Source organism: Artemia sp. Qi Xiang Cuo, chromosome 18 (genome assembly GCF_049724085.1).
Source record: "Artemia sp. Qi Xiang Cuo chromosome 18, ASM4972408v1, whole genome shotgun sequence".
NCBI lineage: Eukaryota > Metazoa > Arthropoda > Branchiopoda > Anostraca > Artemiidae > Artemia > Artemia sp. Qi Xiang Cuo.
The window spans coordinates 52,797,282-52,816,490 of record NC_142811.1 but is presented as its reverse complement, the minus strand read 5'-3'; the positions used below and the strand labels follow the sequence as shown (position 1 = coordinate 52,816,490).

Sequence of the window (19,209 nt, the reverse complement as noted above, 5' to 3'; positions counted from 1 at the left end):
TGAGGTTAGGTTTGGTTAGGTTTGGTTAGGATAGGTTTAGGAGTAGCTGTTTAGGTTAGTGTAGATTAGGTTAAGTGGGCGCCCACTTAACCTAACCTAAACTAACCTGCTATTCCTATACCTAACCTAACCTAACCTAACCTAATCTAACCTAACCTCACAAATATAGCTCTTAATATGGCTTTTCAGTGGAGGATTTCAAAATCCTCTGGAAAATTTGAGTTTGGGGGAGGGGGTGGGGGGATTTCAAGAGCGAGGGTAACCTAACCTAACCTGTTATTCCTAGACCTAACCTAACCTAACCTCACAAATAATGCTCTTAATATGGCTTTTCAGTGTGTTTTCCAACGAAAATATTTAAAATACGATGAAAATACGTACTAGCTACTAAAGTTCCGTTTTTTTCATAGTTTAGGCAAGCAGGTTTTCCTACGACAATATTTAAATACGATGAAAATACTTTCCTAGAAATTTTTGAGTTTGGGGGGAAGGGGAGATTTTAAAATCCTCTGGAAAATTTGAGTTTGGGGGAAGGGGTGGGGGATTTCAAGAGTTAGGGTTGAGGCGGGTGGCAGCCCCACTCCTATAGAATTTTCTTTCTAGTTTTTTATAGTTTCGGCAAGCAGGTTTTCCATCGAAAATATTTAAAATACGATGAAAATACGTTCCTATAAATTTTTGAGTTTGGGGGGAAGGGGGATTTTAAAATCCTCTGGAAAATTTGAGTTTGGGGAAGGGGGTGGGGGATTTCAAGAGCTCGGGTTGAGGCGGGGGGCAGCCCCACTCCTAAAGAATTTTCTTTCTAGTCTTGCATATCAAAGTTAAAAACCATAGTTTTCATGCTCCCTCCTGTGAATTGGTCACTAGCCACTATAATTTCCAATCAAATGAGTCCTTTTCAAAGTTTCTGTGACGACACCTTCTATACGAAGTGCCCCGACTATGAAGAAAAAACCAAAAACAACATATTGTGCCCACATCGTTCTTTACTTAGGTAGCACTAGCGCTCTGCATATTATTAGTTGCAATTCCTTTTTTTCTTATTTTTATGCGTTTCTGTTCTTTTCTGGTTTTAATCTGCATTGAACATGCCTGGTTTGACGCAATTACACTATATTATGTAAGAAGTTATGTTTTGTATCCTTTCCCCGTGAGTGTTATGTGATAATTCCCGCGAGTGTTAAGTGATAAATAGAAAGGTAATTATTGTTCTAAAATCATCACCTAGCACAATTTTTGCAAATAGATAACCGTTAGGTTTGTCTATTTCTGGATTTTTAATTATTTTAAATCTGTAGAGTCTGATATATGGGGCAATATATAAAAATAATGGATAGCTCTTTAAACGTACAATACCCGTTGATTGATTTATGTTCAAATTACATGTCATTTCGATGTGTTTTCCAGTCGGAAAAATGTAAATTACGAAGAACTATGTACAGTTCATTATAAATTAGTTCCTTAAATTAGGGAGGTTAAGGCTTGGCTAAAAAAATGGAATTCTCAGTGAAAAAATCACAAATTTAGCTCTTAATATGGCTTTTCAGTGTGTTTTCCAAAGAAAATATACAAACTACGATGCAAATACGATCCCCCAGAAATTTTTGAGTTTGGGGGGAAGGGAGATTTTAAATGACTATTATATTTGCTTTTTTTTGTGTGCACTTTTTGACTCTAAAATGTGAATTCAGCCCATTTGGGTCTGTGGTAGCTAGTACACCCCCACAGAATTTGCTTTTTATTCCAATTGCAAATATTTCAAATGAATTAGTTTTATATTTTCACATCAACGGTTAGCTGTACGAGAAAGTTTATTGAAGGAAAACACTACCGGCCCTACAGATTACATACCGTAATCAAGTTTACTATGCTTGAAAAGTCTGAAGACTAGAAAGAATGTTTGCTGTTCGAATCGAACCAGTACTCAAATCGAATTAAAATGATAAGAGAGGGTCTATTCAAACGGATATTTATGGCATGATTTGAAAAAAAGGTAAAACATCAAATTCAAAAATAAGTTTTCAGTAGGAAATAAGAAGCAACACTAAAACTTAAGACGAACAAAAATTATTCTGTATATGAAAGGGGATGCCCCCGCCTCAACCCTTGCTCTACTTTTAGTTGAAAATGTCCTCTTGTGAAAAAAAGTTTTTGTCACTCTAACAAGTTTATCTCTATACATAAATTTACAGAAAATTTAAGTTTGAACAATTATTCGTTATTATTTCAGCACATCTTTGATTTAGTCTAGTAGCTCTTTACTTTTAGTTGAAAAATGTCCTCTTGTGGAAAAAAAGTTTTTGTCACTCTAATAAGTTTATCACTAGACATAACTTTACATAAAATTTAAGTTTGAACAATTATTCGTCATTATTTCAACATATCTTTGATTTAGTCTAGTAGCTCTTTACTTTTAGTTGAAAATGTGCTCTTGTGGAAAAAAAGTTTTTGTCACTCTAACAAGTTTATCTCAAGACATAACTTTACAGAAAATCTAAGTTTGAGTAACTATTCGTTATTATTTCTACTCATGTTTGATCTAGTCTAATAGCTCTTTACTTTTAGTTTAAAATGTTCCCTTATGGAAAAAAAAGTTTTTGTCACTCTAACAAGTTTATCACACCCTCGCTCTACTTTTAGTTGAAAATGTCCTCTTGTGAAAAAATTGCTTTTTTTGTGTGCACTTTTTGACTCTAAAATGTGAATTCAGCCCATCTGGGTCTGTAGTAGCTAGTACGCCCCCACAGAATTTGCTTTTTATTCCAATTGCAAATATTTAAAATGAATTAGTCCCTACAAATTACAAACCGTAATCAAGTTTACTATGCTTGAAAAGTCTAAAGACTAGAAAGAATGTTTGCTGTTCGAATCAAACGAGTACTCAGATCGAATTAAACTGATAAGAGAGGGTATATTCAACAGATATTCATGGTATGATTTTAAAAAAAAAGGTAAAACATCAAATTAAAAAATAAGTTTTAAGTTTGAAGTAAGAAGCAACACTAAAACTTAATACGAAAAAAAAGTATTCTGTATATGAATGGGGCTGCTCCCCGCTTCAATCCTCGCTCTACTTTTAGTTGAAAATGTCCTCTTGTGAAAAAATTGCTTTTTTTTGCACTTTTTGACTCTAAAATGTGAATTCAGTCCCATCTGGGTCTGTGGTAGCTAGTACACCCCCACAGAATTTGCTTTTTATTCCAATTGCAAATATTTAAAATTAATTAGTTTTATAGTTTCATAGCCACGGTTAGCTGTATGAGAAAGTTTTTTGAAGGAAAACACTACCGGCCCTACAAATTACATACCTTAATCAAGTTTACTGTGCTTGAAAAGTCTAAAGACTAGAAAGAATGTTTGCTGTTCGAATCGAACCAGTACTCAAATCGAATAAACTGATAAGAGAGGGTCTATTCAAACGGATATTTATGGCATGATTTGAAAAAAAGGTGAAACATCAAATTAAAAAATAAGTTTTCAGTTGGAAGTAAGAAGCAACACTAAAACTTAAGACGAACAAAAATTATTCTGTATATGAAAGGGGATGCCCCCGCCTCAACCCTCGCTCTACTTTTAGTTGAAAATGTCCTCTTGTGGAAACGAGTTTTTGTCACTCTAACAAGTTTATCGCTATACACAGCTTTACAGACAATTTAAGTTTGAACAACCATTCGTTATTAATTCAGCACATCTTTGACTTAGTCTAGTAGATCTTTGCTTTTAGCAGAAAAATGTCATCTTTTGAAAAAAAAGTTTTTGGTCAATGTAAGAAGTTTATCGCTTTACATAAATCTACAGAAAATTTAAGTTTGAACAATTATTCGTTATTATTTCATCATATCTTTGATTTAGTCTAGTAGATTTTTACTTTTAGTTGAAAATGTCCTCTTGTTGAAAAAAAGTTTTTGTCATTAACAAGTTTATCGCTAGACATAACTTTAAAGAAAATCTAAGTTTGAACAACTATTCGTCATTATTTCTACTCATGTTTGATCTAGTCTAGTAGCTCTTTACTTCTAGTTGAAAATATCCTCTTGTGGAAAAAAAAGTTTTTGTCACTCTAATAAGTTTATCACACCCTCGCTCTACTTTTAGTTGAAAATGTCCTCATGTGAAAAAATTGATTTTTTTGTGTGCACTTTTTGACTCTAAAATGTGAATTCAGCCCATCTGGGTCTGTGGTAGCTAGTACGTCCACACAGAATTTGCTTTTTATTCCCATTGCAAATATTTAAAATGAATTAGTCCCTACAAATTACATACCGTAATCAAGTTTACTATGCTTGAAAAGTCTAAAGACTAGAAAGAATGTTTGCTGTTCGAATCGAACCAGTACTCAAATCGAATTAAAATGATAAGAGAGGGTCTATTCAAACGGATATTTATGGCATGATTTGAAAAAAAAAGGTAAAACATCAAATTAGTTGGAAGTAAGACAGTTGGAAGTAAAAAGCAACACTAAAACTTAAGACGAACAAAAATTATTCTGTATATGAATGGGGCTGCCCCCGCCTCAACCCTCGCTCTACTTTTAGTTTAAAATGTCCTCTTGTGGAAAAAAAGTTTTTGTCACTCTAATAAGTTTATCACTAGACATAACTTTACAGAAAATTTAAGTTTGAACAATTATTCGTTATTATTTCTAGACATCTTTGATTTAGTCTATTAGCCCTTTACTTTTAGTTGAAACTGTCCTCTTATGGAAAAAAATTTTTTGTCATTCTAACAAGTTTATCACTAGACATAACTTTACAGAAAATTTAAGTTTGAACAATTATTCGTTATTATTTCTACTCATCTATGATTTAGTCTAGTAGCTCTTTACTTTTAGTTGAAAATGTCCTCTTGAGGGAAAAAAAGTTTTTGTCATTCTAACAAGTTTTATCGCTAGACATAACTTTACAGAAAATTTAAGTTTGAACAATTATTCGTCATTATTTCTACTCATCTTTGATTTAGTCTAGTAGCTCTTTACTTTTAGTTGAAAATGTCCTCTTGTGGAAAAAAAAAGTTTTTGTCACTCTAACAAGTTTATCACTAGTCATAACTTTACAGAAAATTTAAGTTTGAACAATTATTCGTTATTATTTCATCACATCTTTGATTTAGTCTAGTAGCTCTTTACTTTTAGTTGAAAATGTACGCGTATGGAAAAAAAGTTTTTTGTCGCTCTAACAAGTTTATCACTATACATAACTTTACAGAAAAATTAATTTTTAACAATTATTCTTTATTATTTCAGCACATCTTTGATTTACTCTAGTAGCTCTTTACTTTTAGTAGAAAAATGTCCTCTTGTGGAAAAAAAGTTTTTTTAACTCTAATAAGTTTATCACAAGACATAACTTTACAGAAAATTTAAGTTTGAACAATTATTCGTTATTATTTCTACACATCTTTGATTTAGTCTAGTAGCTCTTTACTTTTAGTTGAAAAATGTCCTCTTGTGGAAAAAAAGTTTTTGTCACTCTAACAAGTTTACCAATAGACATACCTTTTCATAAAAATTTATTTTTAACAATTATTCTTTATTATTTCATCACATATTTTTTTTTCTATATTATCTATTTACTTTTATTTTTAAAATGTCCTATTGTGGAAAAAAAAGTTTTGGTAGCTCTAATAATTTTATCGCTATACATAAATTTACACAAAGTTTAAATTTTAACAATTATTCGTTATTGTTTCTACACATCTTTGATTTAGTCTAGTAGCTCTTTACTTTTATTTGAAAAATTTCCTCTTGTGTAAAAAAAGTTTGTGTCACTCTAACAAGTTTATCACTATACATAGGTTTACAGAAAGTAACCTCTTAGTTTAACTGAGGTATTGGACCTTTCATCTATGCCGAACAAAAAATAACTAGTTGAAGTTGTGTTTAAATTCTTCATCAATATAAAATCAAAACATGAAAATTAAAAATGTAAAATGTATATTTAAAAGAAATAATAGCATTCTTAATAATATAACATTGATAAACAGTGGAAACTGGTTTTCTTTAGTATTGTTTGTGAATGATTAAAAGATGGTGACTGACAAAAACATTTTTGAAACTAAAGAAAACTTTAAAATTTAGTAAATTGTCAAATGATGTCAAAATGTAATTTTTTCCAGAAATTGAAACCCGCTGAAAATTTCCAAGAATCATTCTCCTACAAAATTGTTTAAATTTTAATTTATATTTCCATCATAGTGTTCTCAATCTTTTTTAGGATGTATGGCATGTGTGGGGGCTCACTATCGAGGAGGAGGAGAATCTTCTAGCTACATGTGCAGAGATCGAGAGCATCGAGATTACGCCTGAGGAGGAGGAAGAACTTCTCTGTACATGTAGATCGGTGGAACTCTTGAAAAGGGGGTCTTCGGATCGAATACATAACCTGAGACTTCGAGTGCGTGAAGATTTATTTGCGGAGGAGATACCCTCTCTCATAAATATTGTGCCATTGGAGGAGGATCTCTTGAGGAGTGGGTCCGAGGATTTATTTGCTGAGGAGATACCCTCTCTCATAAATATTATACCAGTGGAGGAGGATGAGGTTCAAATAATACAACCTTCAGAGATAGTATACATTAAAACTGTGATAAATATCGATATTAAAAAGGAATAAATATTTGAACATAGATTGTTTGTAAATTTGTTTATTGTTAAAATGCATATATATATATACAATAATGTCTTTAAATCTACACTTTAGATTTCTTCTTCTTCGGTGTATAGGCAACTGTCGTGAACCCCTAATCTTTCTCAAATTTATTCATTTTTCAATCCTTTCACTCTGACTGCTGACTCTGGACTGGCCCTAACCTAACCTAACCAGAAAAGAAAGGGAACATTTTCAATTTCGAAACAATTCTATTGAATAATTATAACAACAACAATAAAACTAAGCATGTACAATTAGCGATAGAGTTTATTGTGTTCGATATGTTTCACCATTGCACTTAAAGCACATTAAAGTCTATTCACATGGGCTATATCAACTTTAGCGGCGAAACATAATTGATCCTCCATTTTAAATTTGCTCAAGGATATCACATATCTTGCATATACTGCATCCCATTCCAGACAAAGTTGTGATCCTCTTGTGATTTCCACCGCAATGTTAGGTGCTCTTGTATTATTACCATCAACTCCACTATCAACTTCTAATAGGGTAAACATTCCACTCATCATCAACACACAAATATATATCCAAATGAGTAAAGTCAAAACTGTTCTTCTCACTCCTTTGAATTCTATTCCCAGACTAATAAAAACTACTGGTCATCATCAACACACAAATATATATCCAAATGAGTAAAGACAAAACTGTTCTTGCTCCTTTGAATTCTATTCACAGACTAATAAAACTATAGCAAAATCCCTTCCTCATATTCCCTCCGCCGATAATATGTATCCGACTCGCTGATTGGCTGAGAAGGAAACACATGATCTAACTGTTTTCCTAATTCCTGGAAACATCTTGACATTCGCCTCGAGCGTGCACTTACAACAACAACAACAACACATACTGCTTCCTATTTCTGGACACCTTGACATTAGCTTCGAGCTTGCACTTACAAAAACAACAACAAATAACTCGACCTTGGAAAAAGAGGTCATTGACCCCATTAACCACGTGTTCTCCCTAGGGAGTCTATGCCCATATTTGGTTTTCTCGTCGGAGTAAAAGATAGTCTTCTACTGTCGTTCCTTACTTTCAGTTAAAAAAAAACTTTTTCAGTTTCAAAAAAACTTTCAAAAAAAACGTTTTTTTTTATATAATTACAAAATCGGATAGAAAGTTTTTCCGTCTTTCTGTCTCTTCCGTCACGATGAATAAAATGAACTGAACTGAACTTATACTAGTCAAAGGGAAATTCCACAGTCTTATCAGATCGATTATAAAACCGGATTGAAAGCTTTTCTGTCTTTCGGTAAATTCCAAAAATAGCATATCATCTAGAGATATAATAGTTTCTAGTCCATATTGGAACCCGAAGGAAGTATTTGGAAAACCGAAGCAAAACGGAACGGATTTTATTCCGTTCCATCGCGGAAGAAAATAGCCAGACAGGGTCAGGGAAAGATGTGGAGCTCCAAAGACCAAATATAAAGCCGACCCAAAGTTCTTTGGTGGGTTACAGCGGCACTGACATGAATAATGATATTAGCAGATTGTGGGACCCAAAAAAGAAGAAATTCTGTTTTAAAAGGGGCCACCGAGGGTCCAGTTTTGTCTAATCTGATGTTAACACAACCCACAGCAAATTGTAACACCTGAAGTTCATCAAATATAAAGAGAATGTCATTGGCCTACGAAGGCTGGCTTGCATCTGTATAAGATTCTATTATAAAAGGTGGGAAGTGACGCGTGACGACTCGAAAGGCGTTATTAAAAAGGATTTGACTCAAAAACCAATCCCTCATATATAGTGAGTGACTTCAACCATGAGTTACTTCCTTTGAAATGGGGGTCACTTCTGCCTTAAAGTTCATAATTCTTAGAGAATCTCTTTTTTTGTGCATGATCAAAGATTAAGTTTAAAATTAAAGGAGAGTTTGATTGGGCTGGGCCTTAGGTACTGTTGTGAAATCTGCTTAAAACTTGAATATTTCTCTGAGCCATAATGTCATAGTAACTACCACTACTATGTGTTCGTTTTTTTTTGTTTTTTTTATAGAGAAATCACTTTATTTACATAAATATTTACAAACTTCCAGAAGCCTGGTCATCCAGGCTTGTCAGGCGCTATCTCTTTTCAACTTAACATCTTCACATCTTTTGAGTTTGGGTTTTGAGTTTAGTTGTCTATCTCGGAAATTCGGAAAAAATTGTTTGACCGTATCCTAGGCAACGCACTGGCGTTGCGTATAGTAAAAAGCCATAACGCTTCAATGTACTAATTTTTTTCACAATCACTTCACATGGAAGGGGTGGTCGCAGCAACTTTGCAGGGAATTAGTTGGGTTTGGAATTGAACATTCTAGTTCCCTTTCAAGATCCAAAATTAATTGAAGGCAACCAGCCACCCCCAAAGCCCTTTTTATCTGCCCTCCTCCCAAAGACAACCGACCGAGTTTTGAGATAATGATTTTTCCAAAACAGTCTTAAGGTCAAGTCTTCAGAGATCATAAACTAGTCAAAGGTCAGCCTCTGGGGCAAGACGTGTAAGTTATGCAAGTTGCCCATTGTTTGCATATAGGGTTTGGTTTCTTAAGAAAAGGAGCATAATTGATCCTAGGTCTCCAAAAAGGCCCAGGGCATAAAGGTGAAACTTAAAAGAATTGTTTATGAGGATGTTGAAAAGAATCCAAACGCACTGTGCAGATGCTAGTTGTTGAAAGCGCGTATCTAGAATATATTAGGAACAGTTTAAGGTACTAATTTGAAACTTTCAATGCATGTTGAGGGAGATCTTGAAAAGTGATCGCTAGGCAGGATGCCGCTCATCCCACACCCCTTTTAAATGCCTCCCTTCAAACCTGACCGTAAGTTTTAAATAGTCATAATGTTCAAAAGTTCAAATAACTATGCCTCCAGGGATGCCATGCCACCACAGCCCCGTGGCAAGAGTTGAAAATTATACATTTCGCCCATTGTTTACATATAGGATTTCTATTCGGAAAGGGTGGAATTTTACATCCTGGATGTGTCGGAAAAAGCTAAAGGAATTAAGATGAAATTTCATGAAATTTTGAGGGAGGGGAGTAAAACTCAATCAAAAGACACTGCTTCCATCCAGGTTATAAAAAGGACGCATCTGCGATATCTCAAGAACTGCTGAGGGTATTAACCTGAAAGTTCTACGGTATTATTAGAGACTAAAGGAGGGGGACAAAGAGGTTTTGAGGCTTCTTTTACTCTTGAAGTAAAACAACCTAAATAAGATACGTATTGTGCCGTTATTCTCTTATAACCAACAAAATCATCTCTAAGGGGAGAAAAACCTCTTTTAGGAGTCTCCCTTAAACGTCTCTATCTTCATGCCTCTTCAGACCTTCCCTCTCAGGGATGGAGCGGGGAAGAAAACCTCCCGGTATTACCGAACCGTGATCTTACATTTACCTGACGAGCTGCACTTTAACGAGAGGCACTTTGAAAAGGGTAAAAAACTTCCTATTAAATATTTGTAGTACTAAAATAGAACTGAACTTCGAAAATACTACAAGACACCAGGATTGCGAACTGCCGATGTCTAAAAAGAGTGCAAATCAAGGCCAAAGAGAGGGATTTCTTCTAAATAAGATTTCAAGTCAAAAAGTTCCCTCCGTGGAGGGAAAGGGTGCAACGAGGTAAAAAAGAGTGCATTGCACACGAAAAGTGTGCACGTTGTGCAAGTTGGCAGCCCTGCAAGACACAGTACACGCTGCCTCTAGGGTGGGCTCTCTTCGAAGTCCTGACCAGTGGCTTCAATCCACCCAAGGTCTTAATTGCGAAGGTCTGAGAATCAATGGATTTTCTGATTGAAACTTAACTCTAGCCAAACATGTGGTTTCTAACCGTCTCCGCTGTCTCGATGAGTCACTATCTAGTCAAACTTTACCCATATTTTAATTAGGTGTTTTTTGCGACCGATTAATATAGTGAGCAAAGAAACGAGCTTAAATGATTACTCAGCTTAGAGTAGTGGTTCCCTACCGATTCTGGACTATTTCTAACATCCTCCCTAATGGTTCCCTATATAGCTATTTCTAACATCCTGATTTAAATTTTTTCGTTCAAAATTCTACTTGTATTCACCTGAAAGAAGCTTAAAATGCCACTAACTTGGTGTCTTTTTGGGATCGTATAAATACTTTACACTTTACTTTATACTATAAAATACTTTATACTATAAATAGTTTGTACTAATAATACTTTATACTAATAAATAATATAAATAAATACTTTATACTAAATACTTTATAAATAAATGTATACTTAATAAATACTAATGATAAATACCATATACTAATGAATACTTTATACTAATGAAAAATTTTGTCTGAATACAACACCTTTTATACAATGTATAGCGTCATTAAAATACTGTATCTTTTCTGCTCTTTAAATGTATCTGGATGTGACGTCATTCACATGAATTTTTTTTCAAATTTAAGGCTCTAGTTTATAGACAGCCCAAGGGTTCACGTCCTACCCATGACCCACCAAAATATTACCGTACCCCACCTGTGGGGCCTGTTCCCCGCGTTGGGAATCAGGGGCTCAGAGTAATGGAAAAAGATATATAATTGATAGCAAGAACAAGGGGTAAGAAATAACTTTAGGGAGAAAATAAAGTTAAGCAAAGGATATTTATCTGATAATGAGGGACAGGGGTCTAACAAAAATGTTGAGTTCCCATTGTTTAAATACAGGATTTATTATGAGAAAGGAGGAAATGTTTGGTCCAGGGTAGGTCCGAAAAAGCTAAAGATACAAAGGTCAATCCTCAGGAAATGTTGAATGAAAAAGCTAAAGATACTAAGGTTGAATGAGATACTGAACAATGTTAAGGGTAAATTTTCAAGAAACTTTCAACGTTCAGGGCTGTCAATTAAAATAAAAACACACTATGTGTATGCTGATTGTCGAAAGGGTGAATCAACAATACCTCAAGAATAACTGAAGGTACTATTTTGAAACATTTAGGGCATGTTCAGGAGAATGTTGAAAATGATTGGAGGACAGCCAGTCCAAGTGCCCCTCTCCCTTTTCAGATTCCCCCCCCCAGCATTGGTCCAAATTTTGAGACAGCTAATTTTTTTTTCAGAATAGTCTGGAGGGCCAATAGCCTTTTCTTTGGGGATGAATTTGCCCATTGTTTGTACGTATGATTTATTATTGGAAAATGAGGGGAAGTTAGATCCTGGGTGGATCCGAAAAAGTTAAGGTTATTAAGTACAACCTCAGGGAATAAGGAACTTAATCGAGACACTATATGTATTCATGTTTCAAAGGACATATCTGCAATGTCTTCAGAATGGCTTCTTGACTGCGACTGCGACTACGACGGCTTGCAACTGCGACTACTTATGACTGTGACTACTTTTGGCTTCAACTACTTGTGACGACGACTGTGACTCTGACTGCGGCGACTAAGGACGGTGATTAAAACTACTTGCGACATATACTTGCGACTGCAACTACTTGTGAATGTAACTGCTTGCGATGTATACTACTTGTGACGCCGACTACAACTACTTAAGACGTGACTACGACTACTTGCAACTATCAATATGACTACTTGTAGCTATAGCTTCGTGCGATTGCGACAATTTGCGATTACAACTGTGATTAATTATACTTGCAAGTGCTTGTGGCTGCAAATACTTAAGAATGTGATAGGGACTACTTGCTACTGCAAATATTTGTGACTGCGACGGCAACTACTTGGGGTTGTGCTGCTGCTTCTACTACTGCTACAAACACAACTGCTATTATTGAGCTAAATCAAAAGAGTTTAAGTGTTTTTAGGATGTCATAAGTTTTTACCTGCACTGTCTCAGGAATTGCTAAGGTTATTAAGTTGAAACTGTCAGATAGTGTTGAGGGGGGTATCGTTTATTAAAGACAAATTATAAGACAATAATTGTATCCAAATCGTCAATCGGGCGTATTATCCATAAGTTACTTTTGAATAATAATCCTAGTCCAAAAACCATCCCAAATCTTGACTCTAAATTGAATGAAGTGTATGCCATAACTCTATTAAATGTAGTCAGAGAAAAGGCTCAAATTACCTTATGCGACTTAAGAATTTAAATTAGAATCATGTATTCTAATTTTTAAGCCGAAAACCTAAAAAACTGGAAAAATATGTTGTTTTGACCAATAATAAGAATTTGGCAATCAAAAACAAACAGAAATTCATTTAAAAAACGCTTTCTGAAACACAAGTTCTTCAAAGAAAAGTAAAGAGCCATATTAAAACTTAAGATGATCAGAAATGAAGTCGAAAGAAATTCAAAACCCATCACCAGAAATAATTATCAAAGAATAATTGACCCCACCCCCCTCCTCCCAAAAAAATGAAATTAAAACAATTATCACTTCAAAGGTAAAGGTGTGAGGTATTGATATAGATGAATAATTAAACGCTAAAACTATTAAAAATAAAAATTTATGTACAAGTCTAGCTTAAAATGAAAAGAAATCACTACAAATTAGAGTTTTGCTACTGCTCCGTTCCCCTAACCGTAAACCCTCCAAAGTCTATTGTCTCATTTGCCATTTACTGAAAACAAGACACATATTAGTCATACTTATTATAATTCAAAAATTATTTATTTCATACCAGGCATAAACATCATTATATGCTAAACATTCAGTTCATTTATTAGTTTTTCCAAACATTTTGATTATTAGAGTGAGATTTTTTTTGTCGATGTTTTAAAAAACTAAAGCGCGCTTGTTTGAAATTTTCTATAATACTAGGTGCCTGAAAAAATTTGCACACCTGACCCCCCATCCCCCACATAAAATGAAGCGTGTGGGGGTACCCGTATATGTTAAAAACTTCTTTTTGGCAGCTGAAAAACTTATGTAGTAGAAAAAATTACTTTGTTTTTTTTTACTCCGGGTGGCAATCCTGACAATCCTGGAAACATGTGCGATCAACATGTTTTTAAATATATCTGCCATGAAACATACTGCTACTTTAGCGATGTGAAAACCGCAGTCCAAATTCCACGCTACAATGAATTATTTATTGACTAAAAAGATCTAGCCCGTAAACTCTGTTAATTGGGTCTTGATCTTAATTTTTTGACATTTTTGTGCTTTGTAATCAGTTCACTTTCAAGCTCTTAATTAGACTATTGTTATAGTCAGTTAGGGCTGTTCATATAATCTGTAGTTCACTTTCAAGCTCGTAATTAGACTAGTGTTGTAGTCAGTTTAGGCTGTTCACATAATCTGTACTCTTTTGAGGATTATACTTTTATAACGACTGAGTTTAACAGCTGAAGAAGGAAAAGTGAAATTGCTTGCTCTTTTGAACGCTTGTTTACTGACCGCCTGTAAACAAAATAAAAACATATCTATCATATACAAATTTAAAAAATACTAATCGAGCATAAATCAATGGTCAAGAATTTACAATAAAACAACGATTCAAAAACAGAAAAAAAACTCAGTGGGTTTAAATGGACAGTTAAAGTTCTTAGACGTAAGTGCAATTACAACTGCAAGAGGGTAGGACCAGGATTGCCACTCGGTGGAAAAAAAATCACTAGATTCTAGGGAATTTCTTGTAGATTTAGTGATTTTCTTCAATAATCTAGTGATTTGTGTGCTGACTTAGTGTTTTTTTGGCAATACAAAAAATCACTAGAAATAGTGATTAATCACTAGGGGTGCAACACTGGGTAAGACTTGTGCACCAGTGAGCTTTCATTACATTTCTGTGCTTTTTTAGTCGTTAACGCATTTGGTCATCCAGAAATGAGTTAGCTTACCTTATGATGTTAAACTGACATAATATTTCCCCATTTCAATCTTTTTGCTTTTTATGTTATTCTTATGTGAATTTTACAGTCTCAAACATAAAACTTGATTAAATATTTGAAACTGGTTCCACAACTTAATGTGTTATTGCAGCTTAACATGAGTAAGAAAGCCTCATCCTCTTTGGAATCAAACGTCTTTTGGAGTAAAACTGGGAGAATAAAATCATTTACGCAAATAATGCTACGTATTGCTTTATTTTTTACAATCTTCCAAGAGTGTTCATGTGAAAGCATCCCAAGAAGACACTTAAACTTAGAAAGTTCGGCGTCTTTGAAATCCCTCGAGTCCAGTTCATACATCGACAACAAAAATACAAGTTCAAGTAGTTTGATGAGCAGAACAGCGTTAAGTGATACTGATAACAATTTAAACAGTACTGGAGCATTAGGTGGAAAAAGAGGAAAATGTAAGTATACTTTACTAGAGGTTTTTGTTATCAATTAAAAAAAAAATACTACTTACAATTTTTTCAACCTTTTTCAGTGAAACATAGGGTATAGAAAAAATACTTTTAAGTTGACTACACCTTCATTCCGGTTCATATCCAGGAACTTATTTCCTAAAATGGATTTTCAACCTTTTTTTTTATATAAGACATAGGATCAATAAAAAATACCTTTTTAAATTTAAATCGGCTTCATTCAGGTACCTAAGCTAATTTTTATTCAATATATTTTGTATCTTTTTTAGTTAGACACAAGTTGATTTCGCTCCAATCAGAGACATTATCAAGAATTCATTTCCAACAATATGTTGTTATTGTACTTCCTCAAGTTTGAGTTTCGTAGCTTTGTGTACTTTCGATTTTACTGTTTTAAATTTGATGTGATGTTGAGCTTTACGCTCAACAAGCGTAAAGAGTAACGTATTGAGGAGTGGGAATCCCCCTAATATAGGAAATAATTTCTGTTTGTTTTAAGCTTTAATATTGTTTATTCCTTACTTTCAGTTGAAAAACGGGTCTTTTTTATTTAGTTTTTGATGTTTTTTAAATGAAGTTGGAAAATTCCCCCCTCCATCCATGGATATTCCCCCAGAAAAATTCTCCATGGAAAGTTCCTACGACGTAAAATCCCCCTCCCACGGAAATTTCTCCTGGACAATTGAATCCTCGCTGAGAACTCCCCCAAGAAAATTTCTTGCGGACGATTCTGCCTGTGAAGTTCTCCTTGAACTACTTTTATTTGATAAAAAACATTTTCCAAATAGTGCCAGAGCCTCCCCCGCTCCGTGGAAACATTTTCCCGTAAACCCCCCTTTCCCAATGGAAAGTTTCCTCTACAGAAAATTGATCCATAAAATTTTTTCTGGTGGATAGTCACCCTATTGAGAATTTCTTCCGTGGAAAATTCTAAAGGGGAGAGTTCTCCCTTCCCTCAAAAAAAAAAAATCCCCAGACATTTCCAAGTCCTTTGAAAACTTCCCCTGGACAAGTTTACCGTCTCATCGTGAAAAATTCCCCTCTCCCAAAAATGTCTGTATGCTGTCCAATGACAAATACTCTAGGCAATTTTCATAAATTAAAGCCCCTTTCCCAGTGGCTATAGGGGTCATGTAATTCCCAGAGACATGGTTATTTGGTCCTTCAACTATGCTGACCAAAATCACTATCTCAAAATTTTGATCGGACCTTCGGAAAAAAGAGGTATGGGAGGGGGGTTCCTGAAACACAAGGGCCGTTTAATTAGAATAAGAAGCTTTTTTACTAAAAAACTTTGCCATGAAGAGCGATGTACTGAAGAGGAGCATCCCCACTGATATACTCAATAATTTCTGTTTGTATTAAGTTTTAGTGCTGCTCCTTACTTTAAGTTGAGAAACTTTATTTTTTATTTAATTTAACAACTTTGAAAAAGAACCAACCTTGATATTCCCATAGACCACTGACTGTTTTTTTCCGGGGAAGACTTCCCTTACTCTTCACTACTACATTTGCGTATATTAGAAAGAAGATAATTAAACTTGGAAACTAGGGCTTTACAGTCAGTCACCCGGGTACCCGAAACCTTTCGGAAGCGTTTTTCGCAGCGCCTATGCTTCAGAAGTGGTTTTTTTTTTTTAAAGACGTGTTTTTCAACTGAAAGTAAGGAATATTATTAAAGCTTAAATCAGACAGAAAATTATTTACTATATTAGGAGAGATTTCCCCTCCTTAATACCTTGAACCTCAATACCACTGTAGCTTCCAATATTCTAATATTGGTTTGCGCACTATCTTTAATTCTTCCAACTTTTTTTTAACTGTGAAAAAACTGATCCTCTCTTATAGTATATAGATATCAGTTTATAGAGATATACTGGTATCTTTTAGTCTAAAAAGTACCTTATTACTAAGTAATTCTAGTATCTAGTACTAAGTAATTACCACACTACCTCCTCCCTCTTATAATCCTTTTTTAGGCAGTGGTTTAATTAGGGTTTCCCTAAAATCGCTAGGTATTTCCCCTTTTTCAAAAATCGTATTCGTAATCCTCAGTAACTTATTTTTAACCTCAGAGCTACCATATTTAAGAAACCTATTTACCACACTATCAGCACCTGGAGGTAACTTTTTAATCCTATTAGTACTGTCGCTAATTCTTACTCATAAAACAATCTTCCTTCACATCCAAGGTATCACAAACTTTTTCATTTTCCTCTATATCTTTTTTTTGCAACTATATCTCAGTTTAGCAAGTTCTCAAAATATTCTGCCCATCTCCCTTTAACTCTTTCCTTATCCCTAATTCTGATAATCCTATCTATAACTGGGACAAGCCCAGATTGACTACTCCCTCTCAATTTATTAACATGCCAGTACATTATTGTACTATTATGTCGTCTAGCTGCATCTTCCAGATCCTGGGCAGATTTTTCCATGGCATCCGCTTCACATCTCCTTGTTTCATATTTTATTTATTTTTTCTCCAGTTTCTTCACATTCCGCTTGTTTTCATATGAAGATAATTTCTTAAACCACATTGGCCTGACATAACATAAAGAAAGAAAAACGACCAAAAATGGGGTTTTTCTTTATTTATGTTTTCATATATATGGCTGCGTTCCTAAATTTCTTCCCTAAGACACTATCAGCAACTTCACGGAATATTTTCCTAAAACTATTCCATCCATCTTCTTCATTGTCTTATTTTAAATTCTCAAGTCTAGCATTCAACTGTTCTCTTTGTACAGGCCAATGAGCCTTTGAGGGATTTATAACATCTAATATTGTATGTGTATTTAATGAAGAATAAAACTTATCTTATCTTATCTTATTTGTTCCTGGAAAGTTTCTATTAAATTCTCATTCTGGAGTTTACCGACATCATTACTTCCCGGAAGGTTGCCACCCTTCCGAAATTTCAGCTTTAAATTAACCCTAGACACTACTAGATGGTGATCTTTACTGCTAACACCAATAACGGCAATCCTATACACTCTAGTATCTGGTATTGATCCTGCCAGTCTTTGGTTTACAATAAAAAAAAAATCAATAAGGTTTGCTGTCTTACCATCACGTGAATACTAGATTGTTGTGCCTACAAAATTGCAGCAGTCTATAGTCGTTATTGTTTTCTTTTCCTACATCAAATTTACCTATGTTAGGATACCATCTATCCCTATTTCTACCCACTTGGGCGTTCAAATTTCCTAATCAAACACCATATTTCTACCGAGAACCCTGTCTATTTACTCCTGTAAATGTAAGTAATATTCATCAGTGTCACTACTATCTCCGTCAGTCGGTTCTACGGGGGCATTTACTACTATAACTGACACGGTGCACTTTTTTGACCTAAAATGAACGATTAATATTTTATTATTAATACCATCCCAGCCTAAACAAGACTTAGCAGCTTCTTTATTCATCATGAGCCCTAATCTCTGTCCATATACCCATCCTTCCTACCTGAGTAAATAAATTGTATATCATCTAATTCCATGCCTCCTAGCCCTGAGATATAAGTTTCTGAAACTCCTAATAATTCCAGTTCGAATCGTCTAAATTTGTCAGTCAAAATGTCGATACGGCAGTTATTTTTACCGTCATAACATTCCAAGTTTCAATTTTCATAATCTTTAAATAATTGAAATGATTTTGGCCTTAGAAAAAGCAGTGGTCAAGGATACCAGTGCGGGACAGAGACCAACACATCTTCTCAATTCTACATCGAAGCGCTTGAGCCGGCTTAGAACCGGACAACAAGAAGTCCCTTAGAGTCGAAATCCTGCAAATCTATCTCAAACCTATTACCTCTGATGTATTATAGATTCATGCTTAAAAATATTATTGTATACAACACAATAGTATATAAATTAGATATATAAATAGTATATAATATAAATATTGTAAAACACATAGTATATAAATTAAATATAGTAAAACACATAGTATATTGTAAAAACACATAGTATATAAATTAGCTAGGAAGAGGTTTTCAGCCCAGAACAACGCACCAAAAGCACCAAAGAAATGTCGATTGGTCATTATCCAGTGCAAATGCTGTGTCGTTTACTGAGCTATAATTTCCTCGAGGGGCACTATTCCACAAGTGGGAATAGGGTTGGCCGCAAGGACCCAGTCTTACGGGTGCCCCGATAGGGTCAAGACAGCCCTTTACAGAGGCCTTTGTCAATAGATCTGGATTTTAAGTACTGCCACAATTTTCCTCCTATAGAGGATCATCCCACAACATCCCACAAGGGTTTTCTGCGTCACCGTCGCCACCATGCAATTTAACCCACTACAGGA

The 19,209-nt window shown here is 34.5% G+C and overlaps 1 protein-coding gene across 2 annotated transcripts in view; it reads left to right on the top strand.

The window, feature by feature from the left end:
- The first annotated feature begins 13,824 nt into the window (after window positions 1-13,824).
- Window positions 13,825-19,209, top strand: part of LOC148941634 (uncharacterized) — a 55,655-nt gene continuing 50,270 nt past the window's right edge. The window contains exons 1-2 of one of the 2 annotated variants that reach the window (XM_089103880.1): window positions 13,825-13,987; window positions 14,252-14,883. In XM_089103880.1, coding sequence (XP_088960006.1) covers window positions 14,574-14,883 — 310 coding nt within the window. In that variant the 5' untranslated portion in view covers window positions 13,825-13,987; window positions 14,252-14,573. Of the gene's footprint in view, window positions 14,137-14,251; window positions 14,884-19,209 lie in introns of both variants that reach the window. The other variant, XM_089103879.1, reaches the window with a different exon arrangement.